Genomic DNA, 22,143 nt, shown 5'->3' with positions numbered 1-22,143 from the left:
TGCAAGGCATACTTGGTCAACAGCCATACAGGTCACACAGAGGGTGGCCGTATAAACAACTTTAACACTGTTACAAATATGCGCCACACTGTGAACCCACACCAAACAAGAATGACAAAGACATTTCGGGAGAACATCCGCACCGTAACACAATATAAACACCATCCACCCATCCATCCATCTTCTTCCGCTTATCCGAGGTCGGGTAGCGGGGGCAGCAGCCTAAGCAGAGAAGCCCAGACTTCCCTCTAATCAGCCACTTCATCCAGCTCTTCCCGGGGGATCCTGAGGCCTTCCCAGGCCAGCCGGGAGACATAGTCTTCCCAACGTGTCCTGGGTCTTCCCTGTGGCCTCCTACCGGTCGGACGTGCCCTAAACACCTCCCTAGGGAGGCGTTCTGGTGGCATCCTGACCAGATGCCCGAACCACCTCATCTGGCTCCTCTCGATGTGGAGGAGCAGCGACTTTACTTTGAGCTCCTCCTGGATGACAGAGCTTCTCACCCTATCTCTAAGGGAGAGCCCCGCCACCCGGCGGAGGAAGTTCATTTCGGCCGCTTGTACCCGTGATCTTGTCCTTTCGGTCATAACCCAAAGCTCATGACCATAGGTGAGGATGGGAACGTAGATCGACCGGTAAATTGAGAGCTTTGCCTTCCGGCTCGGCTCCTTCTTCACCACAACGGATCGATACAGCGTCCGCATTACTGAAGACGCCGCACCGATCCGCCTGTCGACCTCACGATCCACTCTTCCCTCACTCGTGAACAAGACTCCTAGGTACTTGAACTCCTCCACTTGGGGCAGGGTCTCCTCCGCAACCCGGAGATGGCACTCCAGCCTTTTCCGGGCGAGAACCATGGACTCGGACTTGGAGGTGCTGATTCTCATCCCAACATAAACACAACAGAACAGTTACCCAGAACCCCTTGCAGCACTAACTCTTCCGGGACGCTACAATATACAAAATGAGTTTGACACCCCTGCTCTGAAACATGCATTTGCTGTGGCGACCTCCTTATGGGAAGAAGCGTAAAGACCGACAAGTTTATCGTAGTTTTTTTAGGTTTTCACTAAAGCAGTTTGCACAAAACAGTTTTTTTGTATTTTGTTCCTTTATTGTGACACTAAAACCAAGATACTGTGTAGATGGCAAACCGTGATTATGGCGTGATATTAAACGTTCCTCTCGATTGTTTGTCTGCTCCTGAGTGCTAATGACGCTTGTGTCCGAATAATTGTACCTAAGTTATCACAAAACTTTGTGTTGCCACGAGTTCCCGGCGAGAGGACGAAAGCTGTCTTTGATCCTACCAAGCAAAAGGCTTGTAAAACTCCACTGTGTAGGATGGGAAGCGACATGAAGGTGTCGGTTTCTTTGATGTATTGTAATCCACAGGAAGATTTTGTCTAGCACCCCTTCCCAGGCACCTTTTCTTTGAACTGTTTTGTGACCGAGGGCAACGGCTGTTTACGACCTTTTCTTTGAACCGACCTTTTCTTTGAACTGTTTTGTAACCAAAGGCGATGGCTGTTTACGACCCCGAGCCCTTTAGAAATAGCTGTTGCCATGTAATCAGGGAAAGTCCAAATAAAAGAGGAGGCGTACAATCTTTCGTCAGAGCGTGGTGAGACACTGTACAAGCCCTCCTCATTGAGACAAATTTAATTCTGTCTCTGTTTGATTCCTTGCTTCTTTGTCTGTTTAATATATGTCATCAGTGTTTGAACCTGACGTCACTAAGCAGGGTTTTTGACGGAAATAACTATATACGTATTACCAAAAATCTGTCCCCCTGAGGACTTTCTTCATCATCGTTGAAGCAGAAATGTAAAAATGTGCTCGTTTAGGCTTGTAAAACTCCACTGTGTAGGATGGGAAGCGACATGAAGGTGTCGGTTTCTTTGATGTATTGTAATCCACAGGAAGATTTTGTCTACAAAGCGGAGAGGACCCCTTCCCAGGCACCTTTTCTTTGAACTGTTTTGTAACCAAAGGCGATGGCTGTTTATGACCCCCCAGCCCTTTAGAAATAGCTGTTGCCATGTAATCAGGTTAAGTCCAAATAAAAGAGGAGGCGTACAATCTTTCGTCAGAGCGTGGTGGGACACTGTACAAGCCCTCCTCATTGAAACAAATTTAATTCTGTCTCTGTTTGATTCCTTGCTTCTTTGTCTGTTTAATATATGTCATCAGTGTTTGAACCTGACGTCACTAAGCAGGGTTTTTGACGGAAATAACTATATACGTATTACCAAAAATCTGTCCCCCTGAGGACTTTCTTCATCATCGTTGAAGCAGAAATGTAAAAATGTGCTCGTTTAGCGGCGCGACATTGTCCTCTGGTGTGTGTGCGGCAACAGATGGCGTACTGAAGATAAAAAAAATACATTTCCAAGAGGAATACCTGTTAAAATCCGCCTGTCAAACATTTTTCCTTGAAAACAAACAGACACAAAACAACAACACACTATTAGCTTGCTGAAGATACTCATTAGTTCTGCATTACAAGCTCGTGCGAAGCAACGCCTTTTTTCCACATTGTTGCCTTGCAGTTCCCTCGGAAATTGGGCGTGAACGCAGAGAGACACGAAATGTTGAAGAAAGGAATGAAGCGAGGATTACAACGCTTGTTAAAAAAAAAAATTCAAATTATCCCTTAGTGGCTGTGAGCAGGTATATTTAACTAAATTGTTTTGTGGGCCACATTTCCTAGAAAGCTAAGGACCGAGGTGCACTTCTCTTTTCACTACTGGTCTTATTTTGTGTATTCCTGAGAACCAGCATCCTCTACAGCAGAGCTGGGCAAATATTTTGACTCGGGTGCCACATTGAGAGAAAAAAATGTGTCTGGGGGGTGTGGAGAATGCATATACATGCATATATGCATAGTGTTCTTTCTTTATCCATAATCATGTTTGGTCGTGAGTTCTGTGGAGAATGCATATATGTTTAAGAGTTCTTTCTTTATTCATAGTCATGTTTAAATCAGCTAGTGTTTTTCCATTTGTACTCTTTCTATTAGTTCATTTTATGTCCGCAAGTAAACTGTGTGTGTTACCTTGAAGGCTTGGAATGTAGGAGTCGGAGTACTCCCTTATATCTTATCTGTATTAGAACAATGAGGCTGTATTCATTTCTGGACAGGGCGGGGGATTTCTTCGAATGCAAGAAGTTGTCTCTTCCGTTTGAATGTTAGACCAATCCGAGAAGCCGGTATGAATCTCCTAAAGCTTTAGTAAAACTTGATAATATTCCTATTCTGTCTTGATGGTCCTTCTTACTCTGCATATATGTCATTTGAAAGAACTTGGGATTGACCAGTGACTTAAATTCCCTGGGAGGAAAGGCTGGTCAGAAACAACAGTTCAAACCCCGGCCGAGTCATACCAAAGACTATAAAAATGGGACCCATTACCTCCCTGCTTGGCACTCAGCATCAAGGGTTGGAATTGGGGCTTAAATCACCAACAATTATTCCCGAGTGCGGCCATTCACCTCACAGGGGGTGATCAAGACTTTAACTTTTAAAGCAGCTAGTATTTTCCTATGTAGTGTGACTTCTCGTGATCTTTGTGTTTTTTCCTTATCTGTGTTTCACCTTGAAGGCCTGGAATGTCTACCGGGAGTATAATGTACTCCCTTTTTGTGGAGGAGGCCTTATCGGTTTAGAACAGGGATGTCAAACTCGTTTTCATTGAGGGCCACATGGCAGTTATGGCTGCCATTAGAGGGCCTCATTAGTGTATGATTAAGCCTCTGGCTTTCATTATTAATTATATAATTTTTTTTAAGTAGACTGTCGATTTTACAGTAAAAACTTTACATTTACAAAATGTTACTGTAAAATATATATTTATTTTTATTTTTTATTTTTTTACAAGATTTTCCGGTAAATAGAAAAACATTACCACTCTAAGGGGGGGGGGGTTTCCAGTTACTGTAACTGTAACTGTAACAGTTTCCAGTTACAGTAGTACACTGTTTAAAAAACAAGATTTTACAGTAAAAATATGGCAGCTCTGTCAACAGAATTTTAACGCAAAAAAAAAGGTAGTTTTTTTCAATATGCTGTAAAGAACACTGTAAAATTCATTGTAATTTTTATTAATTTGATGGGTAGTTTGCTGTAAAATCATAAGTCAAACAGATATTAAAGTATTGATTTTTTTTTTAGACAAAAAACGTTTGGAAAGTATGATAATATACTGTAATATTTGATGCAATAATGGATACTATTAAAGTTTAAAAGGCATGCCATTTTAAGCAGTACATATCTTTTTTTCTGTCAAAATGAAACAATCCATTACATTTAGTGAGAAAATATTAAGTTCTTTATTGACACGTATCTTTTTTTGGACCAGTTGATCTGCCGTTTCTTTATTTTTCTCCTCTGCTCCCCCCTGCCCCTTGTGGAGGGGGAGACACACAGGTCCGGTGGCCTTGGATGGGGTGCTGGCTGTCCGGGGTCGGGACCCGGGGTGGACCGCTCGCCTGTATATCGGTTGGGGGCATCTCTGCGCTGCTGGCCCGTCCCCGCTTGGGATGGTTTCCTGCTGACCCCATGTGGACTGGACTCTTACTGTTATGCTGGATCCACTATGGACTGTACTCTCACAATATTAAGTCAGACCCACTCGACATCCATTGCATTCGGTCTCCCTCGAGGGGGAGGGGGGGTTACCCACATATGCGGTCCTCTCCAAGGTTTCTCATAGTCATTCACATCGACGTCCCACTGGGGTGAGTTTTTCCTTGCCCTTATGTGGGCTCTGTACCGAGGATGTCGTTGTGGCTTGTGCAGCCCTTTGAGACACTTGTGATTTAGGGCTGTATAAATAAACATTGATTGATTGATTGATTTCCAGGTGTTTGCGGGCCAGATAAAATTATGCCGCGGGTCAGATCTGGCCCCCGGGCCTTGAGTTTGACACTTGTGGTTTAGAACATAAAGGCTGTATTTCTTTCTGGGCGGGAGGGGCTATTTTCGTACTAAATAAGCTGAGTCTTTCCATTTGATTTTTAGACCGTTTCTTGCTGCTGCTATTATCTCATTGTAAAGGCTGGTCTCCTAAAGCTTTAGTAAAACTCGGTAATATTGCTATTTTGTCTTGGTGGTCCTTCTTACTCAACATATATGTCATCTGAAAGAACTTGGGATTGACCAGTGTATTGATTGACCAAGAATGTGATAGGACAAGGTATAATTCTTAACAATATGAATAATAACAATTACCCGCAGGTCGCTGTTGGCCAGATGCGCAATGTTTTTTATAACATTATATTGTTAATGGAAAAACAGTACAAGTTCTTTTTTTATTCTGGCAACTTAGCTGCCAGTTTTTCTACCGTAAAAACAAATGTACCGTCTTTCCAGCTACAGTAATACACCGTTTAAAAAACAAGATTTTACAGTAAAAATATGGCAGCTCAGTCAACAGAATTGTAACGCAAAAAAAGGTAGTTTTTATTCAATATGCTGTAAAGAACACCGTAAAATTCATTGTAATTTTTATTAATTCGATGGGTAGTTTGCTGTAAAATCATAAGTCAAGCAGATATTAAGGTATTTATTTTTATTTAGACAAAAAAACGTTTGGAAAGTATGATAATATACTGTAATATTTGATGCAATAATGGATACTATTAAAGTTTAAAAGGCATGCAATTTTAAGCAGTACATATCTTTTTTCTGTCGGGCCTTGAGTTTGACACTTGTGGTTTAGAACATAAAGGCTGTATTTCTTTCTGGGCGGGAGAGGCTGTTTTCGTACTAAATATGCTGAGTCTTTCCATTTGATTTTCAGACCGCTTCTTGCTGCTGCTATTATCACGTTGTAAGGGCTGGTCTCCCAAAATTTTAGTAAAACTCGGTAATATTGCTATTCTGTCTTGGTGGTCCTTCTTACTCAACATATATGTCATCTGAAAGAACTTGGGATTGACCAAGTGTATTGATTGATCAAGAATGTGATAGGACAAGGTATAATTCTTAACAATATGAATAATAACAATTACCCGCAGGTCGCCGTTGGCCAGATGCGCAATGTTTTTTATAACATTATATTGTTAATGGAAAAGCAGTACAAGTTCTTTTTTTATTCTGGCAACTTAGCTGCCAGTTTTTCTACCGTAAAAACAAATGTACCGTCTTTCCAGCTACAGTAATACACCGTTTAAAAAACAAGATTTTACAGTAAAAATATGGCAGCTCAGTCAACAGAATTGTAACGCAAAAAAAGGTAGTTTTTATTCAATATGCTGTAAAGAACACCGTAAAATTCATTGTAATTTTTATTAATTTGATGGGTAGTTTGCTGTAAAATCATAAGTCAAGCAGATATTAAAGTATTTATTTTTATTTAGACAAAAAAACGTTTGGAAAGTATGATAATATACTGTAATATTTGATGCAATAATGGATACTATTAAAGTTTAAAAGGCATGCAATTTTAAGCAGTACATATCTTTTTTCTGTCGAGCCTTGAGTTTGACACTTGTGGTTTAGAACATAAAGGCTGTATTTCTTTCTGGGCGGGAGAGGCTGTTTTCGTACTAAATATGCTGTAAGGGCTGGTCTCCTAAAGTTTTAGTAAAACTCGGTAATATTGCTATTCTGTCTTGGTGGTCCTTCTTACTCAACATATATGTCATCTGAAAGAACTTGGGATTGACCAAGTGTATTGATTGATCAAGAATGTGATAGGACAAGGTATAGTTCTTAACAATATGAATAATAACAATTACCCGCAGGTCGCCGTTGGCCAGATGCGCGGCCGCCGGGTAGGAGGCGTAGATGGGCTCCTTGCGGTAGATCTTGATCACGCTGCGGTCCTGGATGTCACGCACGTCCTCCAGCTCGTAGAAGACGTTGCGCGCCTCGTCCTTGATCAGGATGGCCGTGTTGGGCGACTTGAGCATGCCCGCTGTCAGCTTCTGGGGGAACATGTGCACGATGAGGGCGTGCAGCGTGTCCAGGCTGCTCAGCTCGTGGGTGATGTGCACGCGGCGCGTCTCGTCGCCGTACTGCAGGAACAGCACGCCTGGAAAAACAATTATATTTAATTAGATGGGGGACATACATACATACATACACACTTTTAAAATTACATTTTTTGGGGTTCACAATATACTTAGTGTTTAAACACATTAACCATAATTAACATTAATTAAGTGATAACATAGAACAATAAGAGATAAAATAAAATACATAATGCATTATGTTTCCTCTATAAGGGACACAATGGCTGCCATATCCATCAATATTTTTCACGGGCACAAGAAGTGTAGTGAATTATATTTATATAGCGCTTTTCTCTATTGACTCAAAGTACTTTACATAGTGAAACCCATTATCTAAGTTATATATATATATATATATATATATTTTTTTTTAAACCAGTGTGAGTGGCACTGGGAGCAAGTGGGTGTCGTGTCTTGCCCAAGGACACAACAGCGTGACGAGGATGACAGAAGCGGGGATCGAACCTAGAACCCTCAGGTTGCTGCCACGGCCGCTCTACCAACCGAGCTACGCTGCGAAGTATCTAGTCCGTGTGTTTTTATTACTTACTACAACATTTAACTCTGAGCTGGTAACTGTGCTCTATTTTGTTTTCGTACACTTCTGAGTCGTGTTTGCAAGTATTCATTTCAGTTTGTCGTAGTCAGGAAGTAGTCTTTGCCATTAGGTTGGATGTGGCAGTCTTGTCTTCTGTTGAGTCCTACAAAGTGTTTACACTATAAGTATTGGACTTGAGCTGTTTGATTGTAATATGAATCTATGGAGGTTAATTTGTGTCTTTTATACCAAAGTTTGTTATTGACATTGAATTTATGTAACTGAATGTTTTAGTAAGTAAGCGAGGCTCTACTTTTTAAAATGTATTAGCTCGATGATAATAAACATTGGATATGCCATATGCATGCTACTAATTAGCATGCATCATCAAGCTTATTTTTTTTTGTGATGGAGTGATTGGAGCACATACTTGTTGGTCACAAAACAAGTATGATCGATTGCTTCATCCTTAATTTACCAGAAGGGAGACTTGAGTTTAGAAGCAAGACATTTTTCTGCAGTGAATTTATATAGACTGAATTTTGCTCATACATTATTATTAAATGAAATTGTCAGCATAATTAAGTTCAGTTCAATTTCAGTTTATTTGGAACATGCATACGATGCAATGTAATGCATCACATATTTACAGTTGTTTTATTACAGCACGTCCGAAAAGGAGTAGGAAGAAGCTGAGCTTATTTAATCCTATCCCTTTTCATATCATAGCAATTTTAACCAATTTCCTTGTTCTCTGTAAAAAACAGTGGAAAAAAAATAAATAAAAATATTATACTATAGTAAGTAAACAAATATTAAATACATAAATAATCTTTATCTAAAAAAAAAATTGTTCAAGATGTTCATAAAATTATTTGATGTGAAAAAAAATCAGTTCACAAATTTTATACATAAAAATTTTTGTTACATTAATTACTTGTCCAAAAAAAAGCTTTTGTAATAAAGACATTAATTAACCCCCAAATGCACCCTATTTGTCATTTGGATTGCCAAATTTAGAGGCGTTGAAATCGCATTGCAAAATGTCTAATGCACATATCCATAGCCTCGAGCTAGCAAATTGTGCAAAGTGGAGTCTTACTTTTGAGTTCTTTCTATCAGGCAAGCTTGCTTTGTTGACATGTAAAATTGCAAAGTTACCTAGGGCAGGGGTGTCGAACTCATTTTAGCTCAGGGGCCGCATGGAAGAAAATCTGCGCACTCGCGGGCCGGACTATTAAAATCACGGCATTAAAACTAAAAAAATTAAGACAACTTCAGATTGTTTTCTTTGTCCTACTTTGGCCAAAAATAGAACAAACACATTCTGAAAATATTACAATTAGGGATTGCCGATAATGGCTTTTTGCCGATATCCGATATTCCGATATTGTCCAACTCTTAAATTACCGATACCGATATCAACCGATATATACAGTCGTGGAATTAACCCATTATTATGCCTAATTTGGACAACCAGGTATGGTGAAGATAAGGTACTTTTAAAAAAAGAATAATAAAATAAAATAAGATAAATAAATTAAAAACATTTTCTTGAATTAAAAAGAAAGTAAAACAATATAAAAACAGTTACATTGAAACGAGTAATTAATGAAAATGAGTAAAATTAACTGTTAAAGGTTAGTACTATTAGTGGACCAGCAGCACGCACAATCATGTGTGCTTACGGACTGTATTGATATATATATTGATATATAATGTAGGAACCAGAGTATTAATAACAAAAATAAACAACCCTTATGTGTGAATGAGTGTAAATGGGGGAGGGTTTTTTTTGGGTTGGTGCACTAACTGTAAGTGTATCTTGTGTTTTTTATGTTGATTTAATAAAAAAAATAAAATATAAAATTAAAAAAAACAAAAAAAAACGATACCGATTTAAAAAAACCCGATACCGATTATTTCCGATATTACATTTTAACGCATTTATCGGCAGGCCGATATTATTGGACATCTCTAATTACAATAAAAATATAGGGTAACACTTTAGTATGGGGAACATATTCCCCATTAATTAGTTGCTTATTAACATGCAAATTAGTAACACATTGGCTCTTAATTAGTCATTATTAAGTACTTATTAATGCCTTATTCTGCATCGCTTTATTATACAACCAGTTATTAACTAAGAGCCTTCCCTCAATAACCTCAGAATTATTGCTTATTAGTAACCCTAACCCTAATATGTTCCCCTAGTGTCCAAATAACTCTAAATTAAGTCTTTGTTACTTTAATAACCAACTAATTAATGGTGAATATGTTCCCCGTACTAAAGTGTTACCAAATATAGAAACAAAATACCAGCAGTGGTAAAGTTTAGATCCATGAAGGAAAGAAGAAAGTGAATGAATGTTTATAACTGAAAAAATTTACTTATGCATAAAAATTTGTTTTTTTTGTATTATTTTTTTTTATTAATTAAGTAACGTTTATGACAACCTTTTTCCAAAACACAATATAGAATGTGAGATATAACAGGATAATGCACACATTTATCAATTGTTTTCAAAACACTTACAAACAAGTGGGACCCCAAAAATGTACTGTGGGACCCCATTTTTATGACTTGATGGGGTCCCTGGGACACCAATTTTGAAAATTCCTAGCGCCAACACTGATGGAGTATTGATGCGTGCAAAACAGCAGCAGGCGGCTGTGGCCTGCGGGCCGGTTCTAATACTAATCAAATATCATCGGATCTAGCCCGCGGGCCTTGACTTTGACACCTACGGCTTAATGCGTATATAATGATATACCTACCTTGACAATCTATTGTTGCACCAGCTGTGTGTACATTTAAGATGATATCACTGGTAACAGTTTTGTTTATATCCCATGTATCATTGGCCACAGAAAATTGATATTCTGCATTACAGATGTAAACAGTGAGTACGTACTAAATGCTGGATAAGACAAGTAAAGACTGTTCTGCATGTGTCTGACGCCTGACTAACCTGCAAATTCATCTTGGTAGAGACGCGGTCCAAACACAAAGAAACACACAAAAGCAAAGAAAGACCAGTTAGAGACAAGACAAGTTAGTATAGACATAGAGCGCATAGATAGACAGAACTGGCCCAAGTTTCTTCATCATAATGTCAATAATATATCTTAAAAAAAATGATACATATTTTAACATCGGCTGCTTGGTCTTTTTGGGTGTGGACCTGCCTCACGGAACTTGTTTGAAAAATATATACATGGATTAAAAAACACCATACAGTGGAACCTCAATTTACGAAACCCGTAATTGTGCAAACTTTTCGATTTACGAACCACAGACCAAGTAAAAATATGCGGTGGTATATATACATATATATATATATATATATATATATTGTATTTTTTTTTAAAGTTGTTTTTAATGTATACCTGTACTTTTATTACAATCCCAATTAAGGCCCACGAACATTTTATGTGTGCCTGCAGAACGGCCATTTTGTGCCCGGCAGCACATCCATTATGGACAGGCCCGATCACTTGCCAGTGCTCATTTATTCAGCGGAGTGTTAGCTTCTGTGCTATTTTATGTTTTTCAACATGTTTTTTTTAGCCTTTTTACAACATTTTTCTAGTTTTGCAAGCTTAACATGAGTCCATAGGAAGCAATGGGCAAACGATGTAGTTATACATGTTATAGATATGTTATTTTATCCATAACTTTCTTCTTCTCATGTTATAGATATAACATGAGAAATAAACCTTTATTAAGAGTCTAGCCTGTAGAGGGCCGATGATCTGGAATGAGATTGATAGCTTTCTAAAACAATCACATTCTTTAAACATTTCTAAAAAGTGTTTTAAGCAAAATTTATTGCGACGTTATGCTTAGTATATTTAGCACACCCCTTATGGGTGAGGAATTCACATTAGTCGCATAATTTTGGTCTTGACCTCTGCATGTATGATGAGATAATCCCAGATCTTCAAGATGCAACCTTTTAATCAAATTTTAATAATAGGATATTGGAACTGATTTGGTGGATTTAAAGATTCCTTTTTTATAAATGTCAACCGGTCGGTAGGTTGGTATGAAATTGTACATGGGTAGATTTTGAAAGGAATCGTATTGTACTGTATTTTGTATATTATATTATGATTTTAACTGTGGGTCCCTGTCCATAAACTGTGTGTGCTTCTAGGGATTACCTTTTGCAGAACGGACTCTGATATTAACAAAAGAAACAATGATGTAATACAAAATTATGTCTGTCTGTAAAGAAATAAATAACAAATAGATGTGTGGTTTGAAACATTCAGGAAGTGTCCACAGCGTTGTCGACACTGCCTCACCCCCCTCCTTCCTTCTGCTGCACACCATGGAGATTAACCGACGAGGTAAAAATGATTTTATTTTTTATTCCCAATCATTGTAGCCACCTGGCGGTTAAATTTGAGGAGTTTTGTCATTTCCAACTGTGAATGCACCACAGGGCTAGTGACAGTAAAGGTGTGCGTGTCGGCAGGGTGGCTGGATAGAAGGACAGTTAATCTACCGTGTTTTCCGGACCATAGGGCGCACCGGATTATAAAGCGCACTGCCGATGAATGGTCTATTTTGTATCTTTTTTCATATATAAGGCGCATTAATGGAGTCATATTATTATTTTTTTTTTCTAAATGTAAAACACTTCTTTGTGGTTTACATAACATGTGATGGTGTTTTTTTGGTCAAAATGTTGCGTGGATTATGCTTTACAGATCTTCTTCGAGCCGCTTTCTGACAGTCGCTTCCGGATGCGCCGTTTTGTGGGCGGTCTTATTTACGTGGCTCACCTTCGGAAGCGTCTTTTTTCCGCCATCTTTGTTGTAGCGTGCAAGGGCGGGAGTGGAAGAAGTGTCAAAAGATGGAGCTAACTGTTTTAATGACATTCAGACTTTACTTCAATCCGTAACGGAGCAGCATCTCCTCATCCGGAAACAACCACACCGGAAATGTATTCCGGTGAAAAACCGTCCAACCGGAACTCTCTAATAACTAAAGTTCCTTGGGTGAATAATGTAAACTCACTACACCAGTATGTTTTAGCGCTTTCATGGCGGGTTTACTGACAGATATAAGTAAGAACTTTACACTACTTTATATTAGAAATGGCAACAGCGGAGGATGAATGTCCCATCACAAGAAGATAGAGAAAAAGAAGAAGCTTATCGACAACGCCGTCGGCGAAGACGGGTGCAATTTTTCAGGACTGATGCAGATCCCAAATACAGATCAGCAGGTACCAGAAGGTAAGAAAAGTTGGTTTTGCATATAATTGCGTAACAAAACGCCAGATAATATGTCTTACTTTATAAACACACCATAATAATATTCGTATATTTAATGCACCGACAATCCTTCAAGCGGTGCGGCTTCATAGCTTACCGAAGTCGTACGAAAACATTTTGATCGATTTTTGAGCGCCGTGTGTAATGATTAAAATGTTGGGGTTTGTTTACTTGAGACATATTGCCATCATAGTGCAGCCTACACTTATCTCTTATGTTTGACTGCCATCTACTGGTCACACTTATCATTACACCATGTGCCAAATAAAATAGCTTCGAGGTGGGTAAGCTCAACCAAACGTATTCCTTACATTAGGCGCACCGGGTTATAAGGCGCACTGTCAATTTTGAGGGAAAAAAAAAGGATTTTAAGTGCGCCTTATAGTCCGAAAAATAGTTGTTGTTTTGACTTTGTTATTGAATAGAGAGTTGTTATTTTTGTCTGATATACGGTACTGTACAGCCCTTTATATTGTGTTATAAATGTAAGGTGAAGTGAATAATATTTATGTAGCGCTTTTTCTCTACTGACTCACAGCGCTTTACATAGCGAAACCCATCTTTAAGCTACATTTAAACCGGTATGGGTGGCACTAGCAGCAGGTGGGTAAAGAACCCGGAACCCTTGAGTTGCTGGCACGGAAAATTTGCCTAACCTCTTAAGGCCCAAGCTATTTGTTTACATGCTTTTTTTAAATTCTCTTTGCTATTGGGGCTTATTGGACCCTAATTAGAATAAAAACTAAAAAAATCATCTTTTGATATGATGTACTCAGTCCATAAGTACATAAACGTGTACTTCATGTGTAGTGACATGCACATTTTTATTTTTACACTTTTTTTTCTCCAAATTCCATTGTATGTTATATTCTTCTGACATCACCAGATGGCAGTATAAGTGTCCACATAAGTGGCCATAAGACCCCAATTCAGTAGTGTACACAATTTTGGAAATAAGAGCTAAAAGGTGCTGTCCACGCATGTGGCCACTAAGCCTTTAGAGGTTAAATAGACAAGCTTTTCCATTTACCTGTTCAAGAACAAAATACGTTTCCAAATCGAGGTTTCACCGTATGATGAAATAAAAAATAACGATAAAAGGAAATATTAATTACGCCAATAACATCGTTTTTCCCCACTCCATCATGCCAATAGCGAGTGCTAAATGCCAACCTGGAGATCGTAGCTTATTCTGGCTGGCGGAGCGCGACAGCGGCAGGCTCTGGCGAAACCGGTTCATCCGGTTGAAGCCGATGGGCACGTCGGCCTCGGACATGGTCTCCAGGGATTCGGCGGAGGCGTAGGAGAGCTTGGTGGCCTGGTCGGCGAGGCCAGACTGGGTGGACTGGGAATGGCGAGGGCTGCGGCTCTGTCGGAGGGAGAAAGTAATGAGTCATTCTTAACTGGTACACACAAATATGTTCTTAATCTTAACATTTTCAAAAAATCTGTTACAGACCCCACACGTAGAGACAAAAAGGTAGGGGGTAGCGGGGGGTGTATATTGTAACGTCCCAGAAGAGTTAGTGCTGCAAGGGATTCTGGGTATTTGTTCTGTTGTGTTTATGTTGTGTTACGGTGCGGATGTTCTCCCGAAATGTGTTTGTCATTCTTGTTTGGTGTGGGTTCACAGTGTGGCGCATATTTGTAACAGTGTTAAAGTTGTTTATACGGCCACCCTCAGTGTGACCTGTATGGCTGTTGACCAAGTATGCCTTGCATTCACTTGTGTGTGTGAAAAGCCGTAGATATTATGTGACTGGGCCGGCACGCAAAGGCAGTGCCTTTGAGGTTTATTGGCGCTCTGTACTTCTCCCTACGTCCGTGTACACAGCGGCGGCGTTTTAAAAAGTCATAAATTTTACTTTTTGACACCGATACCGATAATTTCCGATATCACATTTTAAAGCATTTATCGGCCGATAATATCGGCAGTCCGATATTATCGGACATCTCTAGTAAAAAAGACACAAAAAGTGTGTTAACGCCCACAGTGGAGTAACCATGTAATACTCTTCCATATCAGTAGGTGGCAGCAGGTAAATAATTGCGTTGCGGGTCTAATTTCAGATAAGAGAATCAGTGATGCATGGATGGTTATTTTTTTTAAATGTTTTTTAATGCAGTGTTTTTCAACCTTTTTTGAGCCGAGGCACATTTTTTTCATAAAAAAAAAAATACGGAGGCACACCACCATCAGAAAAGGTTAGAAAATGAAACTCCACCAGGTTGTCGTGCCTTATTTTGAGTTTTTGTTGTCGTTTCCTGTGAGTAGTGCTTTAGTTCCTGTCTTACGCTGTTGATTTGGTGACCCTTCCTGTTTTGTTGGTGTCACGCCTTCCTTTGAGTTCTAAGTTGTGCGTACGCTATCCTTCTTTGTGGGAACACTGTTGATTGCCATGTCATGTACGGATGCACTTTGTGGATGACGTCTCTCTGCTCCACACGCTGTAAGTTTTTGCTGTCGTCCAGCATTCTGTTTTTTGTTTACTTTGTAGCCAGTTCAGTTTTACTTTTGTTTTGCATAGCCATCCCTCCGCTTCAATGTCTTTTCCTAGCGAGACTTGCCTTTTGCTCATTTTTGGTTTAAGCGTTACATACCTTTTACATACCAAAAAAGGTTGAAAAACACTGCATTATTATAATTATTGATTTACAAAAATTATTTTTTTAGACCAATTAGGTGAAGTTGCATAATTTCCCACGGCACAGCAGACAATATCTTGCGGCACAGTGGTTGAAAAACACTGTTTTAATGTTTATTTACCCAGGAAAGGTCCCATTGAGATTTAGAAACTCATTTTCAAGAGAGTCCTGCACATTCGTACACCAGTGTAGGTGCCTTGGGAGATACTGTAGGTGGGCCGTGGTTAGGATGGCGGAAACTGGCATCGAACCTGGAACCCTCAAGTTGCTGGCAGTGCCGCGCTACCATCCGAGCCACGCCGTCCCAAACACCGTTATGATTATGGTATGCATTAATATTGAACAATCCTGTCAGGTATTTGATGAGAACCACTTTCTATTGTCAATATTGGCTCCTGAGTCTGCTAGTCTGCCAGTGGTGTGCCTCGGGATTTTTTCCATGAAAAAACGTGCCTTGGCTCAAAAAAAAAGGTTGAAAACCACTGCCTTAGAGGACGGTCGGGTGGCAGTTGTGAGTTAACTTTTATTAGCATGCATGATTTTGAGGACAATGGGGGAATATTGTTGTAACAAACTTTTGAGTGGTGTTGCTTCCTTATTTGTGATTACTCCAAGCTGATTATCATCTACCCGTACGTCGTAGCGGCCGGCACTTGACGACGGACAGCTGGATAAAAATAAATAAATACCGATAGCAGTAACATTAGTCTAGAACATGGATGTCAAACGTACGGCCTGAGGGCCGGATCAGGCCAGCGAACAGGTTTTATCCGGCCCGCGGGATGAGTTTGCTAAGTATAAAAATTGACCTGAAAATTTTTGAATGAAAGAAACAGCTGTTCTAAATGTGTCCACTGGATGTCGCAATAGCAATTATTTGTATCTTTGTAGACGATGCTACATATGTACAAAATAAACCACATTATGTTAGTGCATCAGTCGAGGAAAATGAGCAAACTACACAAATAACATCCTGTAATTTGATTTTGATATAATTTTTTTTATCTTGATTAGGACTGCAACAACTAATGGATTAAATCGATTAAAATCGATTATAAAAATAGTTGGCGATTAATTTAGTCATCGATTCGTTGGATCTATGCTATGTACATGCGCAGAGGCAATTTTTATTTTTTATAAACCTTTATTTATAAACTGCAACATGTACAAACAGCTGAGAAACAATAATCAAAATAAGTATGGTGCCAGTATGCAGTTTTTTTCGTCAATAAAATACTGGAAAGGATAGAAATGTAGTTTGTCTCTTTTATTCGATTATTAATCGAAGCAATAATCAACATATTAATCGATTATCAAATTAATCGTTAGTTGCAGCCCTAATCTTGATAGATTGAAAATTAACACCAATGAGTTGACTGATGAACATTATCCCATAATTTATTCAGAAAGTATAAATAACGACAAATAAAGATAGAATACTATTAACCGCAACGTGTAAAAAACCACCAAAAAACCCAACATTATGATTTGTACATTTTCAGAATGGGCTTGTACTATTTTTAAACAAATCTGTCAAATCGATTATTAATCGATTAATTGAAGTAATAATCGACAGATTAATCGATTATCAAATTAATCGTTAGTTGCAGCCCTAATCTTGATGGATTGAAAATGAACACCAATGAGTTGACTGATGAACATTATCCCATAATTTATTCAGAAAGTATAAATAACGACAAATAAAGATAGAATACTATTAACCGCAACGTGTAAAAAAACCCAAAAAACCCAACATTATGATGTGTACACTTTCAGAATGGGCTTGTACTATTTTTAAACAAATCTGTCAAGTCGATTATTAATCGATTAATCAAAGTAATAATCGACAGATTAATCGATGATCAAATTAATCGTTAGTTGCAGCCCTAATCTTGATAGATTGAAAATTAACACCAATGAGTTGACTGATGAACATTATCACATAATTTATTCAGAAAGTATAAATAATGATAAATAAAGATAGAATACTATTAACCGCAACGTGTAAAAAAACCCCCAAAAAACCCAACATTATGATTTGTACATTTTCAGAATGGGCTTGTACTATTTTTAAACAAATCTGTCAAGTCGAGTATTAATCGATTAATCGAAGTAATAATCAACAGATTAATCGGTGATAAAATTAATCGTTAGTTGCAGCCCTAATCTTGATAGATTGAAAATTAACACCAATGAGTTGACTGATGAACATTATCCCATAATTTATTCAGAAAGTATAAATAACGACAAATAAAGATAGAATACTATTAACCGCAACGTGTAAAAAACCCCCAAAAACCCAACATTATGATTTGTACATTTTCAGAATGGGCTTGTACTATTTTTAAACAAATCTGTCAAGTCGATTATTAATCGATTAATCAAAGTAATAATCGACATGTTAATCAGTTATCAAATTAATCGTTAGTTGCAGCCCTAATCTTGATAGATTGAAAATGAACACCAATGAGTTGACTGATGAACATTATCCCGTCATTTATTCAGAAAGTATAAATAACGACAAATAAAGATAGAATACTATTAACCGCAACGTGTAAAAAAAACCCCCAAAAACCCAACATTATGATTTGTACATTTTCAGAATGGGCTTGTACTATTTTTAAACAAACCTGGCGAGTCGATTATTAATCGATTAATCAAAGTAATAATCGACATATTAATCAGTTATCAAATTAATCGTTAGTTGCAGCCCTAATCTTTATAGATTGAAAATTAACACCAATGAGTTGACTGATGAACATTATCCCATCATTTATTCAGAAAGTATAAATAACGACAAATAAAGATAGAATACTATTAACCGCAATGTGTAAAAAAAACAAAAAAAAACCCCAACAACATTATGATTTGTACATTTTCAGAATGGGCTTGTACTATTTTTGAACAAATCAGTCAAGTCGATTATTAATCGATTAATCGAAGTAATAATCGACAGATTAATCGGTGATCAAATTAATCGTTAGTTGCAGCCCTAATCTTGATAGATTGAAAATTAACACCAATGAGTTGACTGATGAACATGATCACATAATTTATTCAGAAAGTATAAATAACGACAAATAAAGATAGAATACTATTAACCGCAATGTGTAAAAAAACCACAAAAAAAACCCAACAACATTATGATTTGTACATTTTCAGAATGGGCTTGTACTATTTTTAAACAAATCTGTCAAGTCGATTATTAATCGATTAATCGAATTAATAATAGACAGATTAATCGATTATCAAATTAATCGTTAGTTGCAGCCCTAATCTTGATGGATTGAAAATGAACACCAATGAGTTGACTGATGAACATTATCCCATAATTTATTCAGAAAGTATAAATAACGACAAATAAAGATAGAATACTATTAACCGCAACGTGTAAAAAACAAACAAAAAACCCAACATTATGATTTGTACATTTTCAGAATGGGCTTGTACTATTTTTAAACAAATCTGTCAAGTCGATTATTAATCGATTAATCGAAGTAATAATCGACAGATTAATCGTTTATCAAATTAATCGTTAGTTGCAGCCCTAATCTTGATAGATTGAAAATTAACACCAATGAGTTGACTGATGAACATTATCCCATAATTTATTCAGAAAGTATAAATAACGACAAATAAAGATAGAATACTATTAACCGCAACGTGTAAAACCCCCCCCCCAAAAAACCCAACATTATGATTTGTACATTTTCAGAATGGGCTTGTACTATTTTTAAACAAATCTGTCAAGTCGATTATTAATCGATTAATCAAAGTAATAATCGACATATTAATCGATTATCAAATTAATCGTTAGTTGCAGCCCTAATCTTGACGGATTGAAAATTAACACCAATGAGTTGACTGATGAACATTATCCCATAATTTATTCAGAAAGTATAAATAACGACAAATAAAGATAGAATACTATTAACCGCAACGTGTAAACCCCCCCCCCCAAAAAACCCAACATTATGATTTGTACATTTTCAGAATGGGCTTGTACTATTTTTAAACAAATCTGTCAAGTCAATTATTAATCGATTAATCAAAGCAATAATCGACAGATTAATCGATGATCAAATTAATCGTTAGTTGCAGCCCTAATCTTGATAGATTGAAAATTAACACCAATGAGTTGACTGATGAACATTATCTCATAATTTATTCAGAAAGTATAAATAACGACAAATAAAGATAGAATACTATTAACCGCAACGTGTAAAAAAAACAAAAAAAAACCCAACATTATGATTTGTACATTTTCAGAATGGGCTTGTACTATTTTTAAACAAATCTGTCAAGTCGATTATTAATCGATTAATCGAAGTAATAATCGACAGATTAATCGGTTATCAAATTAATCGTTAGTTGCAGCCCTAATCTTGATAGATTGAAAATGAACACCAATGAGTTGACTGATGAACATTATCACATAATGTATTCAGAAAGTATAAATAACGACAAATAAAGATAGAATACTATTAACCGCAACGTGTAAAAAAACCCAAAAAAAACCCAACAACATTATGATTTGTACATTTTCAGAATGGGCTTGTACTATTTTTAAACAAATCTGTCAAGTCGATTATTAATCGATTAATCGAAGTAATAATCGACAGATTAATCGTTTATCAAATTAATCGTTAGTTGCAGCCCTAATCTTGATAGATTGAAAATTAACACCAATGAGTTGACTGATGAACATTATCCCATAATTTATTCAGAAAGTATAAATAACGACAAATAAAGATAGAATACTATTAACCGCAACGTGTAAAACCCCCCCCCAAAAAACCCAACATTATGATTTGTACATTTTCAGAATGGGCTTGTACTATTTTTAAACAAATCTGTCAAGTCGATTATTAATCGATTAATCAAAGTAATAATCGACATATTAATCGATTATCAAATTAATCGTTAGTTGCAGCCCTAATCTTGACGGATTGAAAATTAACACCAATGAGTTGACTGATGAACATTATCACATAATTTATTCAGAAAGTATAAATAACGACAAATAAAGATAGAATACTATTAACCGCAACGTGTAAACCCCCCCCCCAAAAAACCCAACATTATGATTTGTACATTTTCAGAATGGGCTTGTACTATTTTTAAACAAATCTGTCAAGTCAATTATTAATCGATTAATCAAAGCAATAATCGACAGATTAATCGATTATCAAATTAATCGTTAGTTGCAGCCCTAATCTTGATAGATTGAAAATTAACACCAATGAGTTGACTGATGAACATTATCTCATAATTTATTCAGAAAGTATAAATAACGACAAATAAAGATAGAATACTATTAACCGCAAGGTGTAAAAAACAAAACAAAAAACCCAACATTATGATTTGTACATTTTCAGAATGGGCTTGTACTATTTTTAAACAAATCTGTCAAGTCGATTATTAATCGATTAATCGAAGTAATAATCGACAGATTAATCGGTTATCAAATTAATCGTTAGTTGCAGCCCTAATCTTGATAGATTGAAAATGAACACCAATGAGTTGACTGATGAACATTATCACATAATGTATTCAGAAAGTATAAATAACGACAAATAAAGATAGAATACTATTAACCGCAACGTGTAAAAACCCCCCCAAAAAAACCAACATTATGATTTGTACATTTTCAGAATGGGCTTGTACTATTTTTAAATAAATCTGTCAAGTCGATTATTAATCGATTAATCGAAGTAATAATCGACAGATTAATCGATTATCAAATTAATCGTTAGTTGCAGCCCTAATCTTGATAGATTGAAAATTAACACCAATGAGTTGACTGATGAACATTATCCCATCATTTATTCAGAAAGTATAAATAACGACAAATAAAGATAGAATACTATTAACCGCAATGTGAAAAAAACCACAAAAAAAACCCAACAACATTATGATTTGTATATTTTCAGAGTGGGCTTTTACTATTTTTAAACAAATCTGTCAAGTCGATTATTAATCGATTAATCAAAGTAATAATCGACATGTTAATCAGTTATCAAATTAATCGTTAGTTGCAGCCCTAATCTTGATAGATTGAAAATGAACACCAATGAGTTGACTGATGAACATTATCCCGTCATTTATTCAGAAAGTATAAATAACGACAAATAAAGATAGAATACTATTAACCGCAACGTGTAAAAAACCCCCCCAAAAACCCAACATTATGATTTGTACATTTTCAGAATGGGCTTGTACTATTTTTAAACAAATCTGGCGAGTCGATTATTAATCGATTAATCAAAGTAATAATCGACATATTAATCAGTTATCAAATTAATCGTTAGTTGCAGCCCTAATCTTGATAGATTGAAAATTAACACCAATGAGTTGACTGATGAACATTATCCCATCATTTATTCAGAAAGTATAAATAACGACAAATAAAGATAGAATACTATTAACCGCAATGTGTAAAAAAAACAAAAAAAAACCCCAACAACATTATGGTTTGTACATTTTCAGAATGGGCTTGTACTATTTTTTAACAAATCAGTCAAGTGTATTATTAATCGATTAATCGAAGTAATAATCGACAGATTAATCGGTGATCAAATTAATCGTTAGTTGCAGCCCTAATCTTGATAGATTGAAAATTAACACCAATGAGTTGACTGATG

General features: G+C 36.8%; 1 protein-coding gene across 15 annotated transcripts in view; it reads right to left on the bottom strand.

The window, feature by feature from the left end:
- Positions 1-22,143, bottom strand: part of srcin1a (SRC kinase signaling inhibitor 1a) — a 230,460-nt gene that overhangs the window by 83,408 nt on the left and 124,909 nt on the right. For 11 of the 15 annotated variants that reach the window (XM_061981945.2, XM_061981937.2, XM_061981948.2 and 8 more), the window contains 3 exons: positions 14,027-14,222; positions 10,537-10,548; positions 6,748-7,043 (listed from right to left, as the gene is read on the bottom strand). In XM_061981945.2, coding sequence (XP_061837929.2) covers positions 6,748-7,043; positions 10,537-10,548; positions 14,027-14,222 — 504 coding nt within the window. Of the gene's footprint in view, positions 1-6,018; positions 6,040-6,747; positions 7,044-10,536; positions 10,549-14,026; positions 14,223-22,143 lie in introns of those variants that run through there. The other 4 variants (XM_072915998.1, XM_061981940.2, XM_072916000.1 and 1 more) reach the window with 2 other exon arrangements.

This window comes from Nerophis lumbriciformis, linkage group LG24 (genome assembly GCF_033978685.3).
Source record: "Nerophis lumbriciformis linkage group LG24, RoL_Nlum_v2.1, whole genome shotgun sequence".
Taxonomy (NCBI): domain Eukaryota; kingdom Metazoa; phylum Chordata; class Actinopteri; order Syngnathiformes; family Syngnathidae; genus Nerophis; species Nerophis lumbriciformis.
Note: the sequence above shows the minus strand (reverse complement) of the source record. Positions and strands in the feature narration are given on the sequence as shown.